Genomic DNA, 21946 nt, shown 5'->3' with positions numbered 1-21946 from the left:
GCTAAGGTTTCTTGAGAAGATGGACGTCACCTAAAGCTAGAAGAGAAATATACTGCATTTTGGTATGAGAAAAAACATCAAACGATTAAATTCCTGGAATAGCTACACCTTATTTCAATCTCATTTTTCCACCTTCCAGACAATGGTGTGATACGGTGAGCTGCTGCACTACAGGTAACCTTTCTGCCTTGGGATTTAGCAGGCATGGCAGAAACTGGTGAATCATTTCATGGGGAACTACTCTACTCACCCTCAAGAATGAGATTTATATGACGCTTTTAGATCTTAACACTTGATCAGATACAGAGCTTCCATGAAATAGGCTGGTTGGTAGCTCTTGAGATGGACTGTTTCAGTGCATGCAGAGTCACACATGCAGCCCTTCCACCCTTTCCTACCCAAACTGACATGGTATCCATTCATGCCTCATCACCCCATGCTAATCCACATGGAAAAGAATAGACTCTCTGCATCGGAAAAGCTAATGAGTCCAATGAAAAGGTCAAAAATAAGCTGCGGAAAGCAGATGATGGCTGCCATTTGTGGACTGCAAGAAAAGCACAAGACGTGCAGCTTGTATCTGTTGTCATAGTTCCATGAATCCTAGCAGCAAAAGTGAATTGTGAAAGGGGTTTAGAGCTAAGGTTCAGTAGCAGTTAGATATATATAGCTTCCCTTTAGCAAAAAGAAAAAGATCAGGATGAGGACAAAGAGAGAGAGAGAGAGAGGTTCTCTCTTTTCCTTGAATCCTCTTTTGAAGAATTTCCCTTTGTAGTGCAAAGGGATACCTTCACAGTTGTGCCATCTGAACTCAGGGATAATTAAAACAACAGAAAGCTCATCTACTGTTCATGTTTAGATAGTGGTAAAAGGAACAAATGCTGGCTACCTCTCACAACAAGTCACATGCAATGTTCCATGGCCCATATTACCTGTGGGAAAAAGGAAGTTGAACCCATGAGAGGTGGACATCATTGACCTTGTCAAATCCATTCATCTCAGAACCTGCCATCAGACTGAGTCACCCAGATGAGTTTCTAGGGTGATGTGATATCCTGTGCAATGAGACCCACACTCGTGGCCTGTTGAGAGGATGGTTATAAGATTCCACAAGAAAACAATGATGATGAGTATGATAATAATAAGATACCCAAGTTAAACTACATTATCTTAGTTATCTCACTTGATTACAAATTAAGTTAATTGGTCCATGATTTACTAAGATAGCAAAGATGAGTGTTGTTTAGTTGGAGAAGTATAGCTGTGAGAAGTGATCAAACATAAGCTGTTGGGTGTCTGGAAATCTGTCATCCCACCTAAGTAGTGCTAATGAAAAATTGGACATATTCTTTGTAAACAGAGCATACATGTCCTTGAAATAATAATCACCATGCATCCTCATTTCACAGAAACTATAACAAAAAGAATATGTGGAAATATTGACTGATCAAATTGCATCTTTCCAAGAAGTATGCCTGATATCAGCATTGTCACTGTCCATACTGAATGCTATATATATATATATATATACAGTACACAGTACAAGTACCCAAAACCATAACACACCAAATACAACAAGTTTTGACATTGTAAAGTTGTTTTTATCTGAAAGAAAAAGAGGAGGGCAAAAGAATGGGAAGCCAGTCGCCAACTTGTTCACCTCTCCTCCTTTCCACAGCCTCTATCCTCCCCTGCTCAACAAAACATAGTTTATGATCTCAGATTAAAGGAAAAAAAGTGCCACCATTGTTCCATTTGACAAGCAAGGAATGGAAGGAGAGGGAGGAGAGAGAGGCGATTCTATTCTCTCTCCCAAGTTCTCCCCATCTCCTCCCTTGCTTCCTCCATCTCCATCTCCATCTCCATCTCCATCTCCCTCACTGTTCTCTAAACATCAAAGTCACCATCCTTTTTCTGTTTCTCCCTGTTCAAGAACCCTAACATCACCACTATGGCTACAACATTTGGATAAAGAGTTTTCCTCTTCACCATCCCTTTGTTATAAATAGCTCACTCCCATTTCTCCCAAATCCACCTCTGAGTTCTCTTCACTCCCCTCCTCCGCAGGGTATACTTACCCACCCCCCCATCATTCCCACCAAGAATGCTCCTACTCACCCACATTCTCCTTGTCTTCCTCTCCTTCCCCCTTCTCTTGGCTGCGACGCCCTTCCACAACTCTTCGCTCCATCTGCACGCCCACCCCGACCCCGATTCCGTCGCCCGGGAAGTCCACAGGTAAACCCTCCCCACAATGCTGCTCTCCGTTCTCTTCTCGTTGCGTGCGTGGTTAAGGTGGGTCTGACGTCGTCTCAGGCAGGTGGAATCGTCCCGCCGGCGCGCTCTGCTGGCGGCGGGCGTCAAGGAACAGCAGTGCCTGACGGGCAACCCAATCGATGACTGCTGGCGGTGCTCGGGCACGGACTGGCGGCAGGACCGGCAGCGCCTGGCGGACTGCGGCATCGGGTTCGGGCGGGACGCCATGGGCGGGAAGGGCGGGCCGATATACGTGGTGACGGACCCGTCGGACCAGGACCCGGTGAACCCCGCCCTGGGCACGCTCCGGTACGGCGTCATCCAGGAGGGCCCCCTGTGGATCATCTTTGCCGGCGACATGACCATCCACCTCAATGAGGAGCTGCTGGTGAACAGCTTCAAGACCATCGACGGCCGAGGCGCGGTGGTCCACATCGCCGGCGGCGCCTGCATCACCCTCCAGTACGTCTCCAATGTCATCATCCACAACGTGCACGTCCACCACTGCGTGCCTGCCGGCGAGGCCAACGTGCGCTCGTCCCCGACCCACTACGGCTGGCGCACCCGGTCGGACGGCGACGGCATCTCCATCTACAGCGGGCGCAAGATCTGGGTGGACCACTGCGAGCTGTCCTCCTGCACGGACGGCCTGATCGACGCCATCATGGGCTCCACGGGGATCACCATTTCCAACAGCTACTTCTCGCACCACGACGAGGTGATGCTGCTGGGGCACACAGACGGCTACCTGCCGGACTCCGCGATGCAGGTCACCATCGCGTTCAACCGATTCGGGGAGCAGCTGGTACAGCGCATGCCCCGGTGCCGGCGCGGCTACTTCCACGTGGTGAACAATGACTTCACGTCGTGGGAGATGTACGCCATCGGCGGCAGCGCCAACCCCACCATCAACAGCCAAGGCAACCGCTACATTGCCCCCGCCAACCCCAACGCCAAGGAGGCAAGAAGTCGAACCAAGCCTTCTCTTCTGTCGTTCAACCTCTTCCCCCGCCCTCTTCTTCTCTGAAGCATACCGTCGAACAGGTGACGAAGAGGGTGGAGACGGAGGAGAGCGAGTGGAGCGGGTGGAATTGGAGGACGGAAGGGGACGTGTTGGTGAACGGGGCCTTCTTCGTGCCGTCCGGGGAGGGATTGGACGCCAAGTACGCCAAGGCCGAGAGCCTGGACCCCAAGTCCGCCGCGCTCATCGACCAGCTCACCCTCAACGCGGGCGTCCTCGGTGGCCCCAGGTAACCCACCACCGCTCCCTCTCGCATCAGATTCGATACCTTTCCCTTCATCTTATCCATCTCCGCGGGCCCCCCGCTTTTCCTTTGGCTGTGAATGCCTGGGTGGGTATCGGAGGCATCCCGTAAGCGTTCTTTTAGCTCCTCGACACCAGCTTTTTGGACCTTTCGTCCATGGACTTCAAAGGCGAACCCACCAGGTGTTCGACAATTTGACTCACCCCATTGGACTTCGTGCAGGGAAAGATCCCTCTGTAGACCCTCTCAGTTCTCCCGATATGGCCATTAAATGCTCGGACTGGGAACCCTTTGTCCACCCCAATCTTTAGTCTCGCGCGCCGAGATAACAGTCCGCCGGTCCCGCACGTGGGCCCATCTCCGCCTCCGAGGCACCTGCCGTGCCGTCTCCCTAAAGGAGACTCAACCGGTGCTTTGATACGTATCAGCACCATCTCAAGAACATCCCCCGAAGAACATGTGAGCTGCAGTCAACGACGAGTTGACTGCAATGTGCAGATTAACCAGACTCATCATCTGATGCTATAATCCTGTTGCATGATGGCTCTCCTGCTACAATAGCGATGATAATGGAGGATGTTGATGCGTTGTTTTCGATGGGGACAGGGACAACGGCGTCGGAACGGCGTACTCGGGAGTCAACTACGGTGGGTCCGCCGCGACGGCCGACGGTGGAAGCGGGGCCAGCGGCTGGGGAGTAGGGTACGGGCCACTGGGGATGGTGTTCGGTAGCGGCGCACCAGCGCCCTCGAGCCGCGACTCTATTGTTATGATTACTACTACTCTCTTGTCTGCCTCTTTGCTCGTTACTACCTTCTTCTCTCTGCATCCTTTGTAGACCATTACAGTGGAATAGAAAGAAAGCAGGTATAAGTTATCTCCGTGAGGCTGTTCTTCTCGCTGGGAGATCTTATTGTTGGGAGATGAGACCATTCTAAGTATATAGTAGTATTTAAACAAAGCTAAAAATACATTGCATAGATATTGAGTTATTAGTAATCCTAATAGCGTAAGCTTTTGGAAATAATGAGCATTCAATTAAAAATTTTATCAAGATGTTTAATTAATACTTGTCAAATATATATTCTTTGTTTGACTTGGATCATGCACTTAATATATATTAGTGTGTTTGTCACTAGAGACAAATTTTAAGGCAGATCCTTTGGGTCTGTCCTCCCGTTGGGGTGAGTTATTTCGAGAAATTTTGTTTTCAAGAAAAATTCTTAGTCATTAAGAGACTTTGATGACCAAGTTAATCGTTGGAGAGATCAGGTCAAAAAAAATTTTCAATGTTCGTCTTAATATAAGTAGTGTCTCGATAGATCGAAACTTTCATCTCAAAATTACTTTAGAGTTATCTCGAAACCATATTAGATACTCCCTCGAGTTTTTACTAACTCCGCCTAACAAAAGTAATGCATGAAATGTGCCTCCAAGTGTTGGGTGAGGTCTACCTTTCAAAGCATTATCTTCCTTGTTCTTTGTTTGCGTCATCCATGGTAGATTCCAAGGTGGCTACAAATCGGAACAATGCAAGTGATCGATTGTAGGATATCCTATTATTTTCTAAGCAACTACAATCAAGCAGCAAGCTACACCTAATCGAAAAAAGACAGGATCAATCGTGTCCTATCTCCCAAATAATTGCACTAACAAATGGATGTTGCATCTATAAAGGAAGAAAAGTCTAGGGTTTGGTTGATACGTCTTTGTCAAGCATAAGGCACCATGTTCTTATTCCTCATGCAACACCGCATGGACCATGCAGTGTTCTCTCCGCTCGGTGGAGGAGGACCGACAATGTCCTCTCCATTTAGGTTGGATGATTGGGTCCTTGTTGAGTTCCTTTTGTTCTTTTTGATCGAAAATTATGCATCACTATAGTTGTTTTAGTCAAAGGATCCAAGTATGTGTATGTTAGGACACACGTTGATTCCTAGACTAATTCGAGGATTTCATTGTATCTCTGTGTTCCATGTTGTTACATTGCATATTTCACAATTTGATATGACTGTCACGACTTGAGTCTGATGAACTAACTAACCAATAACTTGTCCTTTAACCACGAATCAAAATATTTAAATAAGAGTTAACATAGTCTATTAACGTCTAAATATCATGACCCGAGCCTGATGGGCTAATTAGTCTATCAACGTTTAAACCACTAACTAAAATGTTTAAGTTAAAGTTGATAATAGTATACTCATCAGACCCTTATAAGTCAATATTAATATTAGTCACTTTCGATATGGGACTAATCAGGATTATTACATCAATATTTCATGTTAATTAAAAACTTTGACAGGTAAAGGACTTTAGTATAGCAATAAATAGAGCTAAGTTAATTAGACTTATCATATCAATACAAACAAAAATATATTATTCCCTCTCTACTAACCTTAAGGTATGACAAAGATATTCGTGTTGATGTTAGTTTTGTATATAATATTTTCGATGGGATTTTTAGAAACTCAACCAAGTAAATAAATACATGAGTAATTTTAACACTAATACTACATGTCAACACAACAAAGCTTGCAGTGGTGTGAATTTATAATATTCTTATAGTAGTTTTACTCTTTTGGGATGGAACCTAAAAGTACTCTTTATCGTTGGGACATTATTTTCGGTGTTGGAGTTGATGAATTATGAGTAAGAAGGTAAATGAATGACTCACTCATGTACAATAGTTTTTTGAAGTTTAAATGAGGAGGGTGTTTGAAGTTAAGAGAGCTCATAGCAGTCCAATTGCTTAATGGCCGAGGCCTACAATTCATCTGTGGGCCCAAGTCATGGTGTGGATGCATCTCATAAATATTGGTTTGTAAGCTTTGCATCTCATTTATATTAAATTATTTTTTTTACGCCTTAAATATTAGTCGGATGATGATATATATCAGATCACTTATCAAAGATTGATGATTCGAAACATGATATATTTTTGAATGTGTTAGCTAGCATAATAGATAGTGAAGACTTTGATATATTATCGTAAGCTTCTTGGTTCGAATACCATCTTCATTATTTATCCTTTATAAATAAATAAATACAGTATTAGTCTTTGATCGGATCAATATGTACAGTATCGTATTAGCGTATCGTATGTTGATATGTTGTTGTTACGTACTGATTTTTTTTTTTAAGTCAAAAATAAAAAAAGGGTTTCTATCCTGATTTAATGATTTTTTATCATATTTAAATAAGAATAGAGTGTATATAAGACATGATTGAATAGAATTTTTAGGTTATGAGGATGAGAAAATGAATTTATTTTTTTTAATGACCCTTAATTGCGTCTAGATTATACCTAATGACTCTTAACGATCAAATTTGATGTGTACCGACTTGTGGTATATGAGTTGCCAACTGTATGGGCCGAGATACCATCATTATGTTGGCACTTGAACCCACATACGAACCATCTATTTCATCTCATTTCGAGCCGAGCGGTGCAATGGTCCTTGCACAACACATTAACACTCGATCACCGAGAAATCGGCAATCATCTTTGCTGAGTCAACTACCACCTTAGGAATTCAATGCTCTGAGTGAAAGTGAGCTGAACTGTAGCATTCGACGACTTGCTGCCTACCACAGTAGCTTCCTCTTGAAACAGTCATATCCACCACTAGAGATGAGGAATCCCACCACCATACCAACAAGCCATCGAAACAAAGCTAATGGCAGCCACACACACATATGTATAGGTTTGCCCACGATAGGGTCCGATTGCTCAAATGGCCTTCAAGTCATGGCATGCTTTCTTGTAAAGCACGTCATGAACTAAGTCAGTCACTAAGCAAGTTGTAAAGAGATCACTTGGAACACAAAGGTGGACATCACATCTCTATCTCTCTGACCTCATCACAAACAGACATCATAATATGAGGAAGAAAGAATGAAAAGAAGGCATGAGTTTGTGCTTGTAAAGGTAGAAGAAGCGTGATATCGACTTGCCTCGGGTATCCATTGCTTTTGTTCCTTTGGGAAAAAGAAACCTAATCCACGGCCTGTTTGCTTGGTGGTGGAGTCGCCCGCTGTCACAGAGAACGAGATCACTGCCTTTACGTGAGCCCGCAGTGACACCTCTACCTCCTCACACCGGCCACGCACCTGCCTTCTTGAGAGAGGATGAAATCCATGAAGGAGATGATAATGATTCACATGATCCGACTGACACCCGATTGGAGGGGGAAGGAGAGAGGTTGATGAGATGGAGAGAAAGATGGGCAGCTTGATCGGCTTTGATGTTGCTTCTTCTTAGTAGCGGCAGTCGACAAGAGCTGAGGCGGACGCCGCGAAGACGAGCGGTCGCCCAGGGGCGAATGGGGAAGCTGGCGGAGGAGGGATCTGAGCGTCGTCGTTGATGGGCGCCGGGAGGTTTAAATCCAAAGGAAGAAGGAACCTCTCCTTCTTGATGTCTTGGCTCTCTGGAATGGCCGCCACCGGTGGCCTGTGCCGCCTCATGTGGCCGCCGAGCGCCTGTCCAGAACTGAACTCTGAACCGCATATCGAGCACTCGTGGGTCTTCGTCTTAGTGTTACTCTGATCAACACCACGAACCGGATGCGAGAAACGATTCGTACTTGTTTGCAGCAGGCGATCATGGATCGATTCTTTTCTTTCCTCGATGGCGATCGTCGCCGCGGCGGTCAGCTTAGGTTTCTTGTGGCTGGCACGGTGCCCGCCGAGCGCCTGGAACGACGGGAACCATCTGCTGCACGTCTTGCATTCATAGGCGCAGCCGGTTGTCGCCGCGGCCTCAGGAGGCCTTCTGCTACTGGACTTCTGGGCCACGCCGCCGCCGTCGCCATCGGCGGCCTCTCCTGGTAGGCCTTCCGGTCCAGGCCCGGGATCGGTGAGTCGGGCGCGGCCCTGCGCAAGAAGGATGAGGCAGTTGGCCACGTCCTCGTCCTCCTCGGTTTTGCTCTCCGAGTGCTCGGACGAGGAGGTCGACGAAGAGTCAGCGAGGACCGTGTGCAGCCGCGGGTGGCTCCGCTGCCGCTTCGTGCGCTTGCCCTTCGCGACGACGGCAGGCTGTAGGAATTCCCCGTTGCAGCTGCCGCACTCGCCGACGTCGATGCCCGAGGCTTCTTCTGCAGCTTCCATTTCCTTCCTCTAAGCTTAGTGAGAAAGATAGGATCTTAGAAAGAAAGAAAGGAGAACAAGAAAAAGGAGAGTCACTGATGGACGAAGCAAGCAAGGTGGATGGAGTGGAGAAGATGTCGAGAGTATTTGTAGGTAGAAGAGACAAGATGGAGGACCTCTTCCTTTGCATGTAACTTTGTTTGGGGTGGGTTGGGGGAAGTGGAGAGGGAAGAGGGAGAGAGGAGAAGACGCCCTTTGCTTCTGTGAGAAGAGATCTAACTATGAATTAGTCCACCACTATTCCTCGTTCTTTTCTCCAAGCTAGCTTGCTCATATATATACATAAAAAGGACAGATATATATGGAGAATTAGGTGCAAATAGTGGAGGTAGAGAGTGAAGAACGGGGTTTGAGGTGAGAGAGAGAAAAAGGACAGAAGGAATGATCTAAATAGCTCCTGATTTAAATGGTCCTAATTTGGAACGTATGTGGGTGGCCACTTACTTGCTAAGGTTTGTTAGAGAGAAGAGTTGGCCACCCGCACAACCATAGATAGATAGATAGATAGATAGACAGACAGATAGATAGAGAGAGAGAGAGAGAGAGAGAGAGAAAAGAAACACAGGATTTGTGCAAGCATTACCACCAGTCCTTAAGAGTCTTGTGTTCATGGGCTCAGCTCACCTCCAAAACTTACAGTTGCGAAGATGGCGAGGACTTAAAGCGTGAGGACTTAAAAGTAGTGGCGGTGGTGCAAACAAGTGCAGCATATGCATGACAGCACTGTCGGATTATTAGATTGGTTGCTGCCGAACTTGTTCTAATGTTTAAAAAGATGAACAGTAATCCACAGTATATTTCATAAGGACATCTCTGATATGTGAGGGATTGCTCAGCATTTAGTGGGGAAAGTGAAACATATACCAGAGCTCAACCGATACAGTACTGGTGTTCTAGTACCAGATTTGAGGTAAGATAAGAGATATCTGCAATAGTGATTCCACAGCTATGATCATTGGTTTATACTTTATCAAGCACTAGCTGATTACCAATTCTTCAATTCACTAGTGATGGACTAGCTTATGGTCCTGTACCCAGTATTAATTAGAAACCAGAAATTTGTTGAGAGATGGTACCTGTACCACCTCAGAGTTCATGATCAATTCTCTCTCTCTCTCTCTCTCTCTCTCTCTCTCTCTTGCATGATTAGGTTGTGTGGGATCTGGTGACTGCTACAAAATACTTTAAAGTTGTATAGCCATTGGGCAGCTGGCTAAAATGGTGTAATTAAAAATAGGTGGGAGGAGTTCAAACAAATGGCAGGTGGTAAGGGCATGAATTGGGAACCAAAGAGGGCAAATTGTTGACCAAATGAATAGTTATAATATTCTTGAAATGAAACAATGCATCAGATGGTCTCCTCTCCTATAAGAGGCATGGAGACATTGCTGAGATTTTATAGCTCAAACTAACTGCAACACACTTTGGCCATTATTGCTTGGATCTGAAAGAGCCTAAACTTTTAAAACAAAGAAAACTTCAGGAAAAAAAAAACTTATGTCACAGAATAGAACCATCATGAATCCAAGCTTTTGAGACTCATGGACACCCAACATGGCATCAAAGTATATGCCTCTTTACATAGTAGTTTATTCATCTATAAATACTCTGGGATGAGGTTTCACATATCAAGTCAGTTCCAATTTGCATCTGTTAAGGGATGTAAAAGTTTTAGTGTCAGATAGGCCCTTTTAGAGAAACCTTCGAACTTCTGGGAAAAATAGTCATCCAATCAAAATCTTATCTAATCCAATGTAGGACTAATCAAGGTATCACATGAAAGAAACCACCCAACAAACATCCAAAGACTTACTAGTCTTGGCTTCAACTAGGGGATGAGATGGAGGGAGGATACAAGAGTGATGTCACTTCATTTCTCACTCCAAGCCAAGCAGCTCTGGGAATTGGGCACTCACTACTTATCTTGATGGGGAGGTAATGCCTGCCCTCATTGATCTTCCTTTCCAGAGAGCCACAAAAACAACAACATGCACAAGAACCCTTTCATTTTTGTGGTACATACAGAAGAGATATGTAGGAGTATGAGGGAGAAGACTGGAGGTCAGGAGTGGCAGGTGGGAGTTGTGGTGGTTGCTTTGGCTGTTTGATTACAACTAGGAAGTTGGAACTAATGCATGTTGGTGCAGGTGATGTTACAGAGGAGGCAAGTGGCCTCCCAATCTCTCCTACTATTGACAGTGACACTCCTGCCTCTTCCCACCCTTGAGTCAATTTCCCACTTCACTTGATCCAACTCCCACCTTACTCAAGTCAGAAATTGTAACATAAGACTGATTTGTCCTTCACTATCTACTCATAATCATTTGTCCCAAATCTACAGACATTTAAAGTGCTCCAAGGCAACATAGGAGATGTATATTCCAGAACAGTTACAACTTCTTGGTGTCTTCTTTCTTTTTAACCTTTCTAATGATTATGGATGATTCAAGTTTTCTGTTCAAGATTTCTTTAATGTATCACAAGTCTTGACCACCTAAGCTGATTATGATATGACTAGGATAAGTATAGAGATGAAGATGAAACTAATATAGATACCTTTGTCCCTTTAACATGACAGAGGTTCATGTTTCCTGATTTTTTTTATTCTTTCACATCCTAATCGTTTTCTCCCAACTACTTGATAATTTTAACTTGTTAATGGGAATTCCACAATTACCTAATTCAAACTTTCACAAAATGTAGAAAATGCATATCTTGTTTTGAGAGAAAAATCTTTAAAGGAGAAAAAGGGGCAAAATCTGGATGCAAATTCCACAGAACTATCGATCTTACTTCCTGTCTTAGTCACAACTGTTCATCTAGTTTGGTCCAACCAATTTTTTATACCTATTTTTATTTAGTAAAGATACTTATTTACAAATAAAAAGGAAAGTGGAATGGACAGTTTTTAAGGATCCCTTACATGACTTTCCTTGCAAAGGCAAGTCTGTAAAATTAGCAACTGCAAAGTTCTCATGACAACATGCAAATAATGACTGAAATTTTGTTGCAAAAAATTGATCTCAAGAATAATTATAAAAAAAAAAAGAAACGTATAGTTAATTATAGGAAATGAAATATTATCTGAATAAGGTATACTGTCTCAAATATGGCTACAGCCTTTATGTAAAAGAAAAGGTTCAGCTATTTGCAGCTTCACAAACAATCAGAAAGCACAAGTCATGTTACCTAAAGATTTCTGGTCACTCGGCTCACTGTGTCACTGGGCTTACCAATTCAATTTCTCGCAACAGCAAGATTAAACCCTGGGAGAGAGAGGCATGATACAAGCAAAATGAACTAATTGCAAAGCTGCAAATAAGCATGTTTTAAATGCCAAAATAATGGAGCCAATATGGAACCAGCACCAGCATAATTTCATGCTTGATGAGAACCTAGTGACCAAGGAGAGGACGCTTTATAACAGGCTCCACCCTACTCCATAGGACAAATTTCTCTAACAAATTTGACAGGTTGAAGACAATTTTTCTTCACTCATATAATAATTGTGTTGATCAAAAATTCAAATCATGTATAAACAAGAACTTTGAGCAAGAATATTTGTACTATGACATAGTAAATGAAGTCCTATTATCCCAACATGTCTACCTTCGATTCAACAGATAAAAATTGCAAATTAGCAGACTATAGAAGTGCTTAATTAAAAGCAGTATTATACCGAAATCCTAAGCATATAAGGGAAACCAGTTGATGCTTCTTCCTTGGGCAATCCTACAAACCCTTGATAAAGAACCTCAATTCATTGCTATCAGTGTTACTTTCTCATCATAGAAGGGGATCACCAGAGCTGGCCTCAGGATCCCCTAAACTTACTGGCATGACACCTCATCTGCAGAAGCTGCTGCTGCAATTAAAATGCTCCGGACCTCTGTCTCTTGATCTGCAAGTTCTGCTGGGATCTACAGTGATAATCAGTTAGTAAGCTACAGATACGTGATGCTCATAAAAAATATGCAAGTGACATGTCGCAGCTACTACAGTACCTTCCCATAAATGTTTGTCTTCTTAGGAGAGGCCCCAGCAGCAAGCAACAACTTTACAACATCGAGATGTTCTCCTCTAGCAGCATGATGCAGAGGCTGTATACAGAATTATAATGCAGCTACCAGGTTGGCATATATTAAAAAAATAAATTGATAAAAATCTGAGTTTTGGTTGAGGAAAATTTACAGTGTCGCCTTCAATATCAGTAGCACTTAGCAGTTGCATCACAAAATCTGGGTTACCCGCAGAGTTCAGCATGCATTGAACAATTTCAGTGAACCCTGCATATATCATCCATGTAAAGGCAAAAGACTAAAAATATGCATTTGATTGGTAGGTTTTAGTATTTCTTCCTTTGATGGACACATGAGGTTGGATCACAAGGCACCAAAGGTGAAACTGTATTTTTGAGTAGCTGAAACAGGAACAAACACTAGGAACAGTTGACACCTACCACCAGCACAAGCATCATGAAGAGGAATGGCCCCTTCTTCATCCTTGGACTCCAAGCTAGCTCCTCGCTCCAGTAGTAGCTAAGAAAAGAGCATGTCATGTTGTTCCTATTTAAGCAGTAAGAGTGGGATAAGACAATAAGATGTTAGATAGCCAACCTGAACACATGGAAAATAGCCATAAAGACAAGACAAGTGGAGGACAGTATCACCATCTTCCACTGGTTCATCAATGCTGCCAGTATGATTATCTGTATTTCAACATAAGCAAGAATACTACATATATTAAAAGAAGAGGAAATATAGAAAAGGATGAGTCCAAACAAGTGATAACCAGCTGTCTTAAACTCAAAGGTCAGAAAAATTTGTAAGTGTAAAAACAGTAAAGAAAGCAAATAGCAATTCACATCATCTGAGAAACTTTGAAAGATTGAGTACAGATAAATATTCAAGAGTTCAATACCAAATGTGTTGTGATTACGATCATATTAATTGAGATAATAATGACAATACTACACTTGCATTAATATTTATTTAGTTAAATCATTTTTGCAAGATATAACAATTTCGTATAACAAAGGTATATATCAATTGTAACAAAGGTATATATCAATTGTATCTTATAAGAGTCAAGGAAAATCAGAATATAAACCATAAAAAACAACACAATTCTTATGACTTTTTATGTACTAGCTACATAAATAATGACAGCCTAACCTTCCTTGTCGAAATTTCATCTAGGTTATCACATGCATTTCAGGATAGGTATATTGCCTAGGGCCACCCAGTCTCTTTGACAACTATAGAACTGGCAAGAAGCCTACTACCTAAAGGTCATAAATAATCATAGGTAATATAGAAGGCACACGACAATATTTGACAAATCTACTCAAAATAATTAAAATTTTATCACGGTAAAGAAGATCAATAATCATATTGTGTTTGTCTAAAAGATATTTGAACTAGTAGATAGAAGATTGAACAAATCCCACGAAACGAACATTAACATGGCAATTGAAATCACTATAGAACAAGGATTGAAATTTTGTATCGTACCAGAATTTTAATATTTGCTCGGTACGATATGGTATTGTATACCAAGCGATATATTTCGGTATACCGCTCAATATATATATATATATATATATATATATATATATAAGAGGTAAACCGCTCAGTATACCTCTCTTCTCCCCACACGGTGTGACGACGTAGAAATTTTTTTTTTTTTTTGTGACATTGCAGTAAAAAAAGATAAGTTTGCGACGTACCTCTCTTCTCCCCACGCGATGCGACGTCGTAGAAAAAAAAAAATTTGTGACATTGCAGTAAAAAAAGAAAAGTTTGCGACGTCGTTGAGGCGACATTGCAAAAAAAAAAATTGTGACGTTGCCTTGGGCAACATCACATCTCTTCTCGGGCGACATTGCCGAGGCGACGTCGTAGGAAAAACAAAAATTCGTTGAGGCGTCAGCTCTCTTCACCCCACGACACCGATACTCTTCTCCTCGCACGCGGGTGAGAAGTCACTGCAAATGACGAGAGCGGCGCCGATCTCATGTTCTCCTTTTTGTTTTTTTTTTGTTTCCTATTTCTTTCTCCCCCTTCTGCCTCTTCTTTCACCTTCTCCCTCTTTCTTCTCCCTCGGACTCCCTCTTTCTTCCCCCTCGGTCATCATCGACGATAATCGATGGTACCACTCGGTAGTAGACAGTTCGTGTATCGGTCTACTGACGAACCGGTACATACCGCCCGATACAGGCGGTATCATTCGGTATTGCAAACCTTGCTACAAAAAATCCCTTCAATCATTACAAGTAAAATAACAAGTAAAATTTCACACTAGTTATGCATGCTAGAAAGAAAATCGCCCTTATTAACTAGCCAAAACACAAAGATGACATGTTGCCGGATGCCCCAACAGCACCATCCATTGAAGTGGAAGACAGCTTAATTATTACAAGCAAATACCTCCCACCTAATCCCATCAACCAACCCCCTTATTTCCTCCCAGTTAAATCCCTATTCCGACCGCCAAACTGCAGATAGATTGCATCGATGATGCCAACTCATTAAACCATGGAAATAATTTTATGTATTTCACGGAATAGTTCTCTGAAATGGTGAGCTTGAGAACCAAGAAACAAAACACTAGCAGATCTATTCCTTAATATGCTGCCAGAGTGCCTTTTCTGCAATACAAACAAAGAATGTTTTATATCAGTAAATAAGCTAGTTTATACAAACTTCATCAGCTAATACATGTCCATCCATTGTAGAAGAATATGAGTATGTAAACGTAAATTTTGAAACCCAAGTGACAGGGCATATACCGGCGACGCACACCCCTAGGCAGCGACCCACAGCCACATCATCACTGGGCGGCCTGCAGAGCCTAGGTGGCAGACCGCATCAGCACAACAGGCCGGATTCGGATCCCTGCAAGACCGTACAAAGCGACGCATGGTATGATGCCATCCCAAAAAGCCCGGGACGATGGCGCAAGGTATGTGGCTGTCCCGGAAAGCCCGAGGCAGCTCCGCTCGGCCCCGATCCATGCGGGTCGGTCGACGCCCACGTGGGAAGTACGAGTCAGCCGCCCCAACTGTCGACAGACATTAATGGACCGAGTACGATCGGCTCCGCACACAGGTATAAAAACTCACCCCCTGGTCAGCGCCAAGGGGGGAAGACTGGGAGATAAAAGCTAACTTAATCTTTGGAAGTGTCAGGTCCGGAAACCTCCCGATCCCAACCTACATGCAGGGATTCGACAAGCACACGATGAGGCGCCGGACTTGAGAAGACCAACGCCCACCTCTGCTACCCGAGTGCTGGACCGAACGACCTTGCGTATCTGAAATCGAGCCTTGCCGTGCTGACTCCCCAGCCACGGCATAAGAGACACTAACACTAAGCTACCAATATGAGATTCCCCCCAAAAGTATTTTCAAATAGCATTCATAAATATGGTAGCATTTTCTACTGCCTATGAAATTGTTGATGTTTGGTTGCCCCCCCTAAAAATATCAACTTCTAATACTTAATTTTAGTGGACATACATATCATCTCACAGTTGTACATCTCCAAGTTGAGAAATCATAACTTCCAATGAAGGATATATAGGGAAGCCCTAAGCATTCTTCTTAATCGACTCAAACAGATTCTTTACATATTGTAAGTCGTAGTAAGTGTAAACAAAGAGGACGAAACCCGATAGAACACAAGTACGTGGCTTAGGATTCTTGAGAGAGAAAAGAGATGGGGTTCATACCGAGGGCTGAGCGGAGGGCGTGGACGTTTCCGCTCTCGGCGGCCTCGACGAGGGCGCGGAGGTGAGGGGGGACGTCGGAGTCAAGGTCGAGGTCGGCCAAGGCGTCGCCGTCGTCGAAGAGGACATCGTCCTCGTCATCCTCCTCATCCATCACACCGTTGCGCCTCCCGGGAACAGCCATCGACCTCGCTCGTTCGCTCTTCCTTCGCCCGCACACCCCTCTTTACACGATCGAGGGACGTGACGACTTCGGCACAGCAGCGCTTCGCCCTCGGTGACATCTTAAATAGGCATCCGAAGCTAGGGCAAGTTTCTCGTGGTGCGGCAATTCCTCGCCCGACATTGAACCGGGCGAGGACGTGACTCAGGTATTGATTGGCGGGTCGAATTCGAGTTCAGGATATTAATGCGACTAACCCGAACTAATTTGAGTCCAAATCATTGTATAACAGGGTCGATCAGGTCATCCTTGATATGATTCGATCGGACCTCTTGATTTCAATATGAGATATGTTTTCCATTATTTAAAATAAGATAAAAGAAGCAACAATCAAAAGACATTTGGTTCCTTGATTTACTATTTTATTTTATTTTTTTCTCGTTTAGACATTACATGATAGATGTATTTAATATTTATCGGAATCTATTTCTATTTTTCGTAAAAGATATATAATGAATATAAAATTTTACTTTGATGATTTAAAACCATTAAGATTATCGATAAAAATAATAATAATAAAAAATTATTTTTTTGAAAAATATACTGTTTTAGAAATACTTTGATGTATACATGCGAGAATATTGGTTGTTGCATATTCTTATTTGTTCGCTAGTAATAAAAACATTTGTGGGATCCATAAAATAGAGAATGAATTGCTAAGTAGATAATAAAATTGTAAATTAGTCTTGTGGAATCAACTAATAGTTTGTTTTAAATATTAATTCATGTAACACTTGACTAAACAATAAGTTAGTCGATTAATAAATTAGCAAACCTTTTATGGTTTATCGATGCTATAAAATTAATAAAACATTCAACTAATGCTCTTAAGACAGTGAAATATTATTATTTGGAATTATTTACTTCTAAAAGAAACACTACCAACTTGACAATTAGTCAAACTTAAGAGCATCCTCTGGCAATATCATCTGAATTATAGCACAACAAAAAGTCAAAAGTCAGATGAGTCTTTTGGATGAACATGACACTAATAGCTGACTAGCTCTTGATAAGACTACAACAACAGTATCAAATAGCTCAAAGAAATCATAACCAGGCAGAGAAGGAAACAACCCGGAGGTTCTTCTAAAGATTGAGGATCCTGCAAACTTGACTCACTTGTCGAAATGCCAAGGTGAAGATGAGAGATTGAAGCTCCATGATATAGATCTAATGGCCTCCCTATGATGATACTGACAAGTAGAAACATTAATGAGTTCTAGATCAGTAATCTCATAACAATCAGGGAAGAAGACAACATTGAGGTTCAAAATGTTCTTACTGATGTAGCATAGCATCAAGAAGAAGCAGGGCAGGTATTGACACCATCCTTGCAGTCACTGGTTAGATCATTGAAGGTCTCAAGCTGCTTCTTCCCCCTCAAGAACACTTCGGTGTCGACCTCCACCCTCATATAGCCATCGAATTCCACGGGGATCCCTCCATTGAGCTCCTTGGTCTCCGTATACCACTCGCTCGTCTCATTCCACAAGTCTCTGAAGTCATTGAGGAAATACGTCATATACTTGTCCTTCAAGGGATCAAAGAATGTGGTGTCGGGCACATTGGTGGCGATGTACAGCCGCCTGCCGTTGTCGATCTTGTCGCCGAGCGTCGCGAGGAGCGCATCCGGTGAGGTGTCCCTCGCGAGGTTGGGCCACAGCTCGGGGTTCCTCGCCTTGTCTCCTCGCACGATGTGGACGGAGTCGAAGTCCCAGCTGAGTTGCGAGGATACGGCGGAGACGATCTCCATCAGCCGCCGGGACTTCCAGAGGAGGTGCCAGGGGCGCTGGATCACGGACTCGGTCTCCCCCTCGCAGACCCTGTACCAGTAGTTGTCGGGCTCCACGTCGCCGAACTTCCTCATGATCAGGGTGTCCTTGACGCCGGCGAGCTTCATGGGCGTGAGCTTGAAGTCGTTGACGAAGTGCAGGCTGAGCTTGTCCTTCTTCTCCCACTTCCCCCAGTCCGTCCAGAACTGGCGCTGGTCGATGACCGATGCCGAATCCTTCAGGTGCTCGAAATCGAAGTAGAACCTGAAGTCCTTCCCTTCCGCGTCCTGGCCCGTCCCGGTGTAGATCGAGGAGAGGCAAATGGTCAGATCCATGACAAGTGTTCGATTCAAGTACTGAGCTTCTCCGAGCGCACAGAGGAAGCTCCAAAGGTAGTGGTTCATGCTCTTGCATCGGTCGCCGCCACCGTCGTAGATGAGGTACTTGCCGGCGCTGAAGGTGGACTCCGACTCGATGACCGGGAGGGTGTCGTTCACGGCCTCTCCGACGACGGGCACAGCCTCCAGCTTCTCATCGGCCTTGTGTTCCTCGGCCGCCGGGGCATTCTTCTTCGGCTCGAAGACGACTTCCCCACCGCCGCCGCCTCCAGCCCCGTGCTTGGAGCGGCGGCGCTTGCGGGCGTTGACGCCGGAGTGGTAGTCATCGATCTTGGAGACGAAGAGGGTGCAGTTTTCCGATCTGGCAAGGTGGAAGCGGCGGTAGTCCTTGTAGAAGGTGGGGCGCGTGGCGTCTCGGGGGCGGAAGCGCCAAGCCATGTCGCAGGCGCCCGCAGCGCCGGGGACGGAGGCCGGCTTGCCGAAGCGGTAGAAGTGGATGTCGGGAAAGGATTCGATAGCAGCGCGCATCAGCAGGTGGAAGAGCTCTCGGTCGGCGCAGTCGACGGGGGCGCCGGGGTCGCACACCTCGGCAATAGCGGCGGCGGCGGAGGTGGTGGAGTTGTCGATGTCAGAGAGTTGGATGAAGGGGGCGATCTCGGCGACGCGGTTATCGGCGGCGGAGGACGGGGAGGAGGAGTTCTGGAAGTCCTCGCCGGTGCGGAGGACGGAGACGTCCGCTAGGAAGGTGGCATTGGAGGTGGAGACGAGGAAGGACGTGAGCTTGGAGGAGGAGGAAGAGGAGGAGGCGTGGAGGAGGGGGTCATCGGGCTGGTAGGTGGCGGCGATGATGGTGAAGACGAGGACGGCCGCGACGAAGAGTGCGAAGCCGCCGTTGCGGATGGGGTGATCCGGCCGGAGCTGGAATCGCCGGCCTGCGCCCAGCATCGTCTCCTCCGAAGCCTGATCTGATCACTACAGATCTGGATCTGCGTATGTACGCAGGCGTTGGCCTTTGAAGCTGCCGCTGCTGCTGTCTCGTGAGACCACCCACCGACAATTCAACTAAGCCCAGCTGTGACCCTCTAAAAGTTATAGATTTACACATCTACCCCTATAGATTATAATTAAAATAAGATATTTTGATTTTACCGATGATTTTTTGTCTTTGATCAAAATATCCTTAATTAAATTATAAAAAGATGATAATCACTATGTTTGAGTTGTAAGACGAATTAGATGAGACTGATTCAACCAAATTTTAATTATTTATTTACTTATGTATTAATATAATATAAAAAATAAATTGATTCATTTGAGATGAATTAAATTAGATCAATTCAACTGAACATTAACTATTCAATTGATTTAGGAAGATTACTATTTTTTTTTGTTTATAATACCTTATTAAGAACTTTAAATATTTTTAAATTATCTTTTTATAAATAGACATATGTCTTTATTTTATAATTTAATTTTAATAAAATCTTTTCACTTCTTATTTACAACATCTTTTCTTCCCTTTCTTTCTTTCTTTTTTTTTCTTCCTTCTTCTCTACATCATCAAAGAGAATATAATTTAATAAAAATATATAATAAAATGGGATGAACTAAATATCAAAGAAGATGAGATAAAAAATAAAATTTATTATTTATTATAATAATTAAATATTTTTAAGGGTTCAACTCGACTCAACTTAATAACTTGAAACAACATGATTCTAACGGATATTATTGAGATTTTTTAACAATAAGATATCACTCGACTCAACTTGATATGAAAGGATCCAACTGGAATCAATCTAACTTCAACTAAATTGAACTATGAATCCATCGAACTTGAAACAATATGATTCTAGGGGATATTATTGAGATTTTTAAACAATAAGACATCGCTCCATAAAACCTAAATATGTTGACATTATTAGATAAAATTCATTACTAGAGATTTTTTATATAAATTATCTATTAAAATAAATGTTAGCAAATACGCCATTTAACAACTCTACGAGGACAGATGCGTAAATCTAACAAATAATTACTAAAGAAATAAAGGTTGTCATCATTATCGAGGAATCGATCAAGAATGATGGGAGTAGATCTATGCAACAAAAAGGGAAGACTTGTTGGAATGCAATCACATGTGAGGATGTTACTACTTACACGGTCAAGTAAGAAGGAAGGAAAAGTTGAGCTATTATATATATAGACGCGAGATGTAAATGACGGAATGGGACGAAAATAATGTAAGCAAAATAAGAAATCTCCGGTGAAGACATGGCTGCAACAAAGAACGATGACCATCGGCTCTTTAGCAATTTAAGAAAACCCAAAAATATGGGACTTCCCAAAAACTTGTTTCTTGTTATAGTAAATTAAAGTACTAATTATATATTATCTCTTATATTTAGACGATGCATCGTGATATTTATATTTTAAAAAATTATATAAAGATCCCTAAAAATAAAATAAATAATCTAATTTATTTTAACATCATCGTTTGTATTGACGAAAAATATAACACATAATAAATACTATATGCTGGATCAACATGAAAATGATGAACAAAAAAATAATTTAAAATAATATTTTTATCGATAAAATAATTGAAAACGAAAAGAATATTAAAATTATTTCTTTGTCTATCATCTTCGTATCGGTGCCTATCAATATAAAATTTGTAAGTATAAAAATCATAATACTAATAGGGTTTAATTATATAAAAAAATCTATAATTAATCCCGAATTAAATGCTCATGACATGCAAAATCGATGTGATCTCCGAATGCCTGTGGACAAGCGGCATTAGAACCCTAGCCATCATAAGAATCGGCACTAACGAGCTTAGCTCACCGTCGTCTCCTCTGATGCCTGCCATCGGGTAGGAGGACCACTGAACTGGCGTGGGCGCCTCGGAGCCTGAAAAAACCAATGGGTTCATGGGATTCTGCGTAGAGTTTCCGGAGGTCATTCTGTCCCCACAACTACCGGCCGGCTGTGGTGCTGTTGATCGTTGTTGCTGATTCTTGGGCAATGATTTGGGCCTCAGACTTTCAATCTCGGGCATCGTGGTCCCCAGACGTGGTCGGTTAACCTTCGCGACCTTGTCAGCGCCAAGTCTCGAATGTAAGCCTGCGATGTCAGCGTCCACGATGGTTATCGACATCGAGATCTCAGCATTAAAATTAGAGGAAGATGATAATAAAGTCTCGCCAATTT

General features: G+C 43.2%; 4 protein-coding genes across 5 annotated transcripts; 1 reads left to right on the top strand and 3 right to left on the bottom strand.

Annotated features, from left to right (window-relative positions):
• The first annotated feature begins 1654 nt into the window (after positions 1-1654).
• On the top strand, positions 1655-4402 carry LOC103976633 (probable pectate lyase 12). Of its 2 annotated transcripts, none has more exons than XM_009391911.3 (4): positions 1655-2238; positions 2317-3217; positions 3301-3506; positions 4128-4402. In XM_009391911.3, the coding sequence occupies exons 1-4, from the start codon at positions 2105-2107 to the stop codon at positions 4357-4359; spliced, it is 1473 nt and encodes a 490-aa protein (XP_009390186.2). In that variant the 5' UTR covers positions 1655-2104; the 3' UTR covers positions 4360-4402. The 2 variants fall into 2 exon arrangements, with proteins under 2 accessions (XP_009390186.2, XP_018686504.2); XM_018830959.2 differs by having other exon boundaries at positions 1953-2238; positions 2321-3217.
• A 2821-nt stretch (positions 4403-7223) lies between these two features.
• On the bottom strand, positions 7224-9268 carry LOC135635341 (zinc finger protein ZAT5-like). Its single transcript, XM_065146356.1, has one exon. The coding sequence runs from the start codon at positions 8628-8630 to the stop codon at positions 7782-7784; it is 849 nt and encodes a 282-aa protein (XP_065002428.1). The 5' UTR covers positions 8631-9268; the 3' UTR covers positions 7224-7781.
• A 2875-nt stretch (positions 9269-12143) lies between these two features.
• On the bottom strand, positions 12144-16677 carry LOC103976648 (uncharacterized). Its single transcript, XM_009391936.3, has 6 exons — positions 16401-16677; positions 13286-13377; positions 13129-13207; positions 12861-12955; positions 12674-12769; positions 12144-12589 (listed from the first exon to the last, which is right to left on the bottom strand). Exons 1-6 carry the CDS (start codon positions 16579-16581, stop codon positions 12500-12502), a joined length of 633 nt encoding a protein of 210 aa, XP_009390211.2. The 5' UTR covers positions 16582-16677; the 3' UTR covers positions 12144-12499.
• An 860-nt stretch (positions 16678-17537) lies between these two features.
• Positions 17538-19794, bottom strand: LOC135636191 (uncharacterized). The gene is made up of 2 exons (XM_065147811.1): positions 17903-19794; positions 17538-17813 (listed from the first exon to the last, which is right to left on the bottom strand). Exon 1 carries the CDS (start codon positions 19673-19675, stop codon positions 17918-17920), a length of 1758 nt encoding a protein of 585 aa, XP_065003883.1. The 5' UTR covers positions 19676-19794; the 3' UTR covers positions 17538-17813; positions 17903-17917.
• Between the last annotated feature and the right edge of the window lie 2152 nt (positions 19795-21946).

The sequence above is a fragment of the Musa acuminata genome, chromosome BXJ3-4 (assembly GCF_036884655.1).
Source record: "Musa acuminata AAA Group cultivar baxijiao chromosome BXJ3-4, Cavendish_Baxijiao_AAA, whole genome shotgun sequence".
In the NCBI taxonomy this organism is placed as follows: Eukaryota; Viridiplantae; Streptophyta; class Magnoliopsida; order Zingiberales; family Musaceae; genus Musa; species Musa acuminata.
This window is presented reverse-complemented; position numbering and strand designations above follow the sequence as displayed.